The 8,165-nt window shown below is 36.6% G+C and overlaps 3 protein-coding genes across 3 annotated transcripts; 2 read left to right on the forward strand and 1 right to left on the reverse strand.

Moving 5' to 3' along the window:
- Positions 1-177: 177 nt before the first annotated feature.
- LOC129566704 (zinc finger protein 567) lies at positions 178-1,862 on the reverse strand. Its single transcript, XM_055442864.1, has 5 exons — positions 1,730-1,862; positions 1,203-1,579; positions 1,013-1,117; positions 784-929; positions 178-699 (listed from the first exon to the last, which is right to left on the reverse strand). The coding sequence occupies exons 1-5, from the start codon at positions 1,856-1,858 to the stop codon at positions 293-295; spliced, it is 1,164 nt and encodes a 387-aa protein (XP_055298839.1). The 5' UTR covers positions 1,859-1,862; the 3' UTR covers positions 178-292.
- A 287-nt stretch (positions 1,863-2,149) lies between these two features.
- LOC129566710 (ragulator complex protein LAMTOR3 homolog) lies at positions 2,150-3,004 on the forward strand. Its single transcript, XM_055442871.1, has 3 exons — positions 2,150-2,290; positions 2,366-2,567; positions 2,650-3,004. The coding sequence occupies exons 1-3, from the start codon at positions 2,247-2,249 to the stop codon at positions 2,785-2,787; spliced, it is 384 nt and encodes a 127-aa protein (XP_055298846.1). The 5' UTR covers positions 2,150-2,246; the 3' UTR covers positions 2,788-3,004.
- Positions 3,005-3,365: 361 nt separating this feature from the next.
- LOC129566703 (ubiA prenyltransferase domain-containing protein 1 homolog) lies at positions 3,366-7,729 on the forward strand. Its single transcript, XM_055442863.1, has 2 exons — positions 3,366-5,935; positions 6,113-7,729. The coding sequence occupies exons 1-2, from the start codon at positions 5,471-5,473 to the stop codon at positions 6,749-6,751; spliced, it is 1,104 nt and encodes a 367-aa protein (XP_055298838.1). The 5' UTR covers positions 3,366-5,470; the 3' UTR covers positions 6,752-7,729.
- Positions 7,730-8,165: the final 436 nt, after the last annotated feature.

The following is an 8,165-nucleotide window of genomic DNA, read 5'->3' on the forward strand; positions in this document are numbered from 1 at the left end:
TTGCAGTAGCGCCAAAAAAAAGAAGAAGAAGACCCTAATTCGTTTGTTGTACTCATTTGACAGCTACGCTTGAACTTGAGTTCGATATTGCAAATGTCAGTTTTGTTTACCTATCCAACCGAGTTTCGTAGTCCATTTCTTTCGTAGTTTACGAAATCGTAAAAACACGATTCATTCGATGTATTAGCAAAATGAATACCGAGATTTTATTAATGGAATAAATTATTTATAAATAAAAGTAAAAAAAAAAATTGTAAAAAGAAGGTAAAATAATACTGAAAATAGTTGCAACCTAATATGGGTGCAGTCGTTGAGTATGTGTGTGATGCATCATGCTGATTGTTCCTTGGTGATGTGTATGGCCGAGCATTAGACCTGGAGCATGCGGTGGACCCAGTCCAAATGAACCACCGATGTGACTTGCAATCGGTGCGATTGGGGTGGTTGGCATCATTGGTGGTGGCATCGCTGATATTGAATTCGTATGGATGCGAAAATGTGTGCTTAGACTTATAGCGGTGGCGAATACTTTATGACATTCTCGGCATTTGTACGTTTCGTGTGCGGATCGGTCGTTCATCAAATGCAACTTCTTTTTATGTGCTACCATATCACGGTTTCGTGTGAAGCTTTTCCCGCAAATGTCGCAATGGTGATTTTTGATTCCCGTGTGCGTTGCCATATGACGCGATAAATCTCCTGAGTAGTCGCAAGAATGGATAAGAATATGAATAAAATTGTGTTTTCAGCACCATTATAAATCAATTATCGAACTTATCTAACCTGATGTCAAGAAGCCTTTGTTGCACACCGGGCAAATCTGATCGCGAATACCACTGTGAATCTTTTTGTGGGCTTGGAAATTTCCCAATGCAGCGAATTGCTTGGAACAAATTTCACATTGTAGAGGCTTCTCACCCGTATGAGTTCTGAAACATCAAAAAAAAACCAAAGGGATTATTTTAAAGGGTGGCATTTGATTCAATCCAACAATGTGAATTCCTTTATTTACCTGATATGAATCTCCAAATTATGCTTTTGCGCAAACCGTCTCGTACATGTATTAATTACGGACGTATTATACGGACATATATAGGGCTTTTCGCCTGTGTGAGTACTGAATAAAGAATAGAAGTATTTTCAATGCAAATTGATATTCCACCATAGTCAAAAAAATGACCAACAAATGATGCAAAAATTACCGAATATGAATCGTTAGCTGAGCTGCACTCTTGAAAGTCTTATGGCATTCGTAGCATGTTTGTGGTACTTTTGGTGTGGGTTTTGGCCCTCGTTTCTTTCGCTCTTCTGGTAACTTCTTTTTGTATCGATTTCGATATCGCTTTGATGACTTGGCTAATTTATCCACCGTTCCATCGATGGCACTTTTGAAATATGGATCTGGATCGGTATTTGTTTCACAATCCCGTGTCTCGCCGTATCCTTTGTCCAATATCCCCAAGTATGAACGGAGACGCAAATCGGAATTTTCACATTGTTGCTTAAAATGATACGCAGCTCCTAATCGATAGATGCAGTTGTTACATATCACCGGCGGTAAACCATCGTTTTTGTACACCTGGTCGAATGAAGTGAGATGAATGATTGGAATTACGATACACTCTTTGAATGGACTAACATTTTGAAAACAATAGACAAGCTTATGCTTGGATTCTTTAAAGTCAATTTTGAATCAAATTTTCCACTTGAAATATCAAATAAAAACTACCTTCACTTTAGCACACAACATAAGCATCTCGGCCGGAATCATAGCAAACTCAGTATTGAAAATAGATGTCAATACATTTTCTTCTAGGCACACCCGACAAATTTTGTTGATGTTTATGTTATAATCCATAATTTCATCATTCGACGGAAGAACGGTAAAAGTTCACTTTTTATGCCAAAAATCCGAATGAAATTCGTTAACAAACGGAAGGATTTCAATTAGAAGAAAAAAAATGTTGATGCTTTTCATAGGTCAGTCAGTCTTGAGCTTCACACTCGAAGCATCTTATTGGGAAAAAACACAGATTCTGAGTGACAGTATAGGCACATCTTGTACGATGTAAACATTGCGCGTAGTTTGACGTATCGCATTCGTACGTAATACGTAATAATTTGACATCTCAAATGTTAATCACAGACAATTTTTGTTTCATTCACTTTGATAAATACAGATACCATTCCAGAAAATCGGACAGAAATTGTGATTAAAGGCTAAATTGTTGGATGAACACCTAGTCATGACGGATGATATCAAGAAATATTTCAATGGGCTGATACAGAAGTAAGTTTAAATTTGGAATAAACAGTTGATTTTTTCACGTATTGAAAATGTTGACAATGAATTGATTGTTTGCAGGGTGAGTGGCATAATGTGTATCATTGTGACTGATCGTGATGGAACACCGGTAATAAGTGCCAAAGCAGAGGATGCACCACTCGAAATTGGGCTGGCCACTAAACCAACCTTTTTAGCCACATACACAATGGCCACGGATCAAGCGAGCAAATTGGGACTGGGCAAGAATCAATCCATCGTTTGCATGTACTCCAATTATCAGGTGGTTTATCTTTGAAGAAAAAAAAATGTTTCAAAAATAAGAATCGACTGATGTGCTTTTTCCACCCTTTTTTACGCCTTAGATTATCCAAATGAATAAGCTGCCGCTGATTGTGACTTTCATCGGAACAGAAGACTGCAACACAGGCTATATTCTTGCGCTCAGCGATCAAATCGACAATTATTTAGACGAGATTAAGCAAACAGTTATAGAAACCTAGCGATTGTCTTCGGTGTGCAGTGCCAACAGTGATGATCATCCGTAATCGATTGACTGTGCTGTATGCACGGTGGAAATCAATAAATGTCTATCTAGGCATTAGACCATAAGATTTACAGACGCTATCAATGTTAAGAAAAGAAAAAAAACTTCTTATTTTTGTATGTTACAAACAGAAAAGGAAAATAACGGGCAACAATAAACACAAATAAACTGAAGCATGTCTAGATTTATTGATTAGAATGTTCCGATAACCGATGCATAATTAGCGTCTGAATTGCAAACTTTTAACGACCAACTGTCAATCGATATGTTCAATGAAAATTATAGAAAAAAAAACCTGTCTGATTCTACCAATTACTGCATGACGATTAATATCATTGACGAAAAATTCAATTTTTATCACCAAACATCTGCGGATGCATTGCAGCAAACCATATATATAAGCGCATATCTTCAGTGAAGTAACCAACGAAATATGACACACAAAAATCTACAATACGTACGTAATGAAATGTGTGTACTGGTTTACGATAATTTTGACAGTTCGTGTGCCAGTTACACATAAAGCAACATATAGTTACTGGGCAAGAATCGAGCACGGCAAATGAGCCAACTAATGCGGGAGAAAGGGAGAGAAAACGAAAAGAAAATATTCAATGTGTGTATGCGTTTGTACGGCATATACAATGGCATGCGATGAGAAGAAGAAGAAGAGAAAAAAAAGAGAAAACCAAGTCAGAGCTAGATGACGTGACACATACACACAAAAACTGAATTGAACTGAAAACTCGCACAGGCGATTTCTTTAAAATCAGACGAAAAAAAAACACAAAAATTATTTTTGGGTCTCACCAATTTCGCGAGACACAATATCAATACAAGTGAGTGTTTTGGTGCATTTGCTGGTTGTATGGTATTGCGTGTTATTCTGTTTAATCACCTCAGTGCGTATATTGCGGTCGAATCTCATTGCGTTCTTTTCGCGTTTTTGCATTGTTTTTTTTGTGCTGTTGCACTTTTGCCACACATTGTTACGGTTTTTTTTCTTCTCTGCCATTTCGATGCGACTGCATTTCATTTCGATCATTCTGCGGGATAAGATCAAGGTGATGCAAATGTGAAAATATTGCAATATACATTAAGAATCGGTATACGACGAGGAAAGGAAAGAGAAAAAAAAGTACTCAACGGACGAATTGTGTATGAATGGTAACGCAACACGGTGCATAAATGTGTGTGTAATTTGGCCGAATTTTTGCGGATTAATGAGTGCAATTTTATCAGAATCCGGAATCTTTCATTCACACGACCATCGGTGGCTGTTATCAATACTGACCGATTTATTCGTGGGAACATTTAATTTGTGACAAATGAACAACTCGAAAGTCATAAATAATACGGCACGGCACACAGACGGATAGAGCAGCAAAAAAAGGAAAATAAATAGCATTACGACGATCGACAGTCGTAAGTGTGGTGTTGGGCGAATGAAAGAAAGAAGAAGAAAAAAATCAGCAAACGTTTAATACGTGTGAAATCAGTGTGTAGTACAATACATATTTGTGTGATATACATACATATATCGTTGGCGGACGATACTAGTCGACTTTGGGAGCTTCAACAAATCACTTTTTCGTACAATCTCAGTCACTTGAAGCTATCGGCACCGAGTATACACACATATAGTTTCTCGAACGAACGTTCGCATCGTTAAGTGCTTGTTAATTATCGAATTAACGTGATTTATTAATAACTCCTAATTCACTCGGTAACAACAGCCAGGAAAAAGAAGAAAACACCAAATTCAGGAATGAAGTAGAAGGAAAATTATACAAATTCCATACAAAAAAAAAAACACAAATTTCGTTGACGCCGCCAAAACTAGTGAATTATTTCTTTTTTTGTCTCTTTATTTATTTTTCATTGACGGAATGTGCAACACACATTTGTTCCATGTGATGTGCGTTTTGATTGCATTCAACAGCTTCATTGACAGTCGTAATCTTGCAACATAAAACTCTATTTAAACCAGTTTATTTTGACATGCGTGCGGAATCAAAATCAACACAATTGATGTACAAATGACTCTTGTTCGCTTTGTGGCAGATAACAATCATCAAAAGTGATAAAATAAAGTGTTTCAACCGCCAAATGGTGTGCAATATCTCGCATCGTCTAAATGATTGACAGTGTTGAAAGGAACAATTGTCTGCGTGCGGTTTTTGCATCATCATTTGATTCCAATCACATTCAATATTTGCTTCGTGATTGAGGTGTGCAATACGTACAGTAAATTGCGGAAAAAAACTTTCTGATACACAATAAATAATCGACAACGAACAAAAACTTGTGTAGTAATCAGTTGAATGGGATAACCGTGACACACATGGTTGTTTGCAAAAGAGATTGAGAAGATAAAATATGATCGAAGTGGTCAGCCAATGTGCAATTTATAGAAACGCTATAAAAGTATCGGACAATAAAACAAAAGAAATTAAAGACACACAGTTAACGATTAACGAGAACGACAGAGAGAAACAGTGCATTTTATGATTTTTGCATCGTATGTTATCATCATCATCATCATCACTCAACGGGTTGTGTGGATTGTCTAACACGATATTTAGTATTTTGATTGAAAAAATAAAAGAAGTGACGACGTCTTTCTCCATAGTTACACAATGTCAAACACAAAGCATATTAGCTCAGATGGCTCACAGGCGCCACTAATTTACAACAGTAGTGATACAGTTTCAAGTAAACGAAATAATGTGCTGGTCAATAATCAAAATGGCAAATCCACGTCTGCAAACAATAATCATCAAGGAACGGCCGTACAGACAAATGCAAAAGATGCGGCACGTCCGGTGCCGGTTTTTATGAAATTAAAAACATATCTGTTTGCATTGCGACCATGGTCATTATCAGCGAGTTTGGTGCCAACACTGTTGGGTTCGGCACTTGCATATCGTTCATCAACGCCGCACGAATTCAATTTCTTGACATTTATTCTAACAATATTTACGGTGGTGACAGTGCATGGAGCTGGAAATGTTGTTAATACCTATTACGACTACGTCAAGGGCATTGACAATCGAAAATCCGACGATCGTACACTGGTCGATCACATTTTATCGAAGGATGAGGTGAATACACTGCAAATTACATTGTTTTCCATTGTATTGTTACTATCGGCGTGTGCTATTTCAATTGCTTTCGATTATGAATTGCAGCCACGTTATCTAAATTAAGTGCAGCTTTTTTTTTTGTTCAATGATGTCATTCTGTTTTTTTTTCTCTCCTTGTTCTATTCACAATTCTAGGTTGTATCACTGGGCGTAATCCTCTACGTGGCTGGTTGTGTTGGCTTCATTCTGCTATCGATACTGAGTCCGGCAAAGATGGAACACTTGGCATTGGTCTATTTCGGTGGTTTATCGTCGAGTTTTCTGTACACGGGTGGCATTGGACTGAAGTACATTGCTCTTGGCGATATTTTAATTCTAATCATTTTCGGCCCAATTTCCGTATTATTCGCTTATTTTGCGCAAACCGGTGCTTTTGTTTGGTCAACCATTTACTTTGCCATTCCGGTCGCTCTCAACACCGAAGCCATTCTACACAGCAACAATACACGCGACGCGGAAACGGACAAAGCGGCCGGCATTGTAACACTGGCCATTATGATTGGACGATCCGCATCACATATTCTCTATGCCATCTTACTATTTACACCGTACATCATATTCGTGGTTCTGACACTCAAGTATTCGGTATGGTTTGTATTGCCAGTGGTCACATTGCCGCAAGCCTTTAAAATCGAAAAGCTATTCCGCTCGGAAACGACATTACGCAGTGTGCCAAAGCAAACGGCCAAGTTGAACTTTTTCTTCGGCATTTTGTATGTAATTGCCTGTTGCGGTGCATCACAATTACCCAGTCTCACAATTACACCCCACTGAGAAACAACACAAAATACACCGAACAACTATGACAATATCGTTAAATTGATTTTTTTTTATTGCATAAGAAAAGATAGAGAACAGTCCCCCTTTTGTAGTCCTTGTTTCACAACAACACAAATCGCTGGAAGATGCCACTCTCTTCCAAGAAAGAGAAGAAAAAGAGAAAAAAATTGAAGATCAAAAAATAGTCACAGAAATATGTTTGCTTTCTTCATTTGTCGACTTTTTGATAGCAAATTTAAATAAGTGAAGAGAAACACAAACGATTACAAACAATATTTTTCTTTTGTATAAAATAATTTATAAAAATAATAATACAAAGCAAAACCTACAATAGTACCAAAATCATTATGTCTTTCAAACAAAACAACAACAACAAAAAAAACACAAAAAATAAGTGCAACAAATTCATTTACTTAATTAATCATTTAAAATGTCTTTTTAGTAATGCAAACGTTCATTTTTCGTACAGTCAGTCACACAAGAGAAAAATGACTGTCAAAATATTTAAATAAAAAAAAACTGGATTGAAATTTGTATTTCAATCTCGATGCAATTGTTCAAATCTCTTCAAATATGTGTGTAATATTTGCATAGGGTCATTTAAAATGAAAAAAAAACAACAAATCGATTTTAAGAATAGATCATTTACATTTTTTCTGTCAAAATCCACATTGAACAGTTTTTTATGGGCGGAATTCTAAACACATAGGTACACACAGTCTTTAGCTATTAGTATTGAATTTTATTTATAAATTTTGTAGTGCTAATACTCGTTGTTTAAAAAAAACAGAACTTTCTACTACTTTTTCGGTCCTAATCGCCTGCGCACGTTCAATGAAAATAACGGCAAGCGATCGAGCGAAAAATTGAGAGATAAAGATAGACGGTTGCTCCCATCCAGCCCAAGCTTTTGATTCATTAATTTATTTTGATAAAAATTGAAAACAAAATAAACATTTGCTGTAAAAAAAATTGTAGTCAACTATTTTTTTCTGTCAATTTGATCTTGATTGGCTTAACTTTTTGTTCGATTTTCATTGGTTCCATGTCCTTTTGTCCAATCGCCGCTAAAATAGAATGCTACATATAGTAGATTGCGGATTGCAAACTGTAAGAATGCTTCATTTGTGTGACGAAGTAAAACGGAAGAAAATCGTGTAAAACAATCTCTTTCGAATCTTTGCCGCGAATCGCAATCACACACACACATTCTCTCTCTCTCTCTCTCTCTCTCGAGTAATTCAGAGTTTATTTATGTGTTTAGTGATTTCGTTTGGAGTCTCGCTAGACTAATTACGTAATAAGAATTTCTAGAATTTTTTCTTCATCGCTAATCCAATCCACTTGGAAATATGAATTTAAGAGAGAGAGAGAGAGAGAGAGAGAGAGAGAGAGAGAGAGAGAGAGA

This window comes from Sitodiplosis mosellana, unplaced genomic scaffold (assembly GCF_009176505.1).
Source record: "Sitodiplosis mosellana isolate CC-2019 unplaced genomic scaffold, AAFC_SMos_1.0 Smas_scaffold_4, whole genome shotgun sequence".
NCBI lineage: Eukaryota > Metazoa > Arthropoda > Insecta > Diptera > Cecidomyiidae > Sitodiplosis > Sitodiplosis mosellana.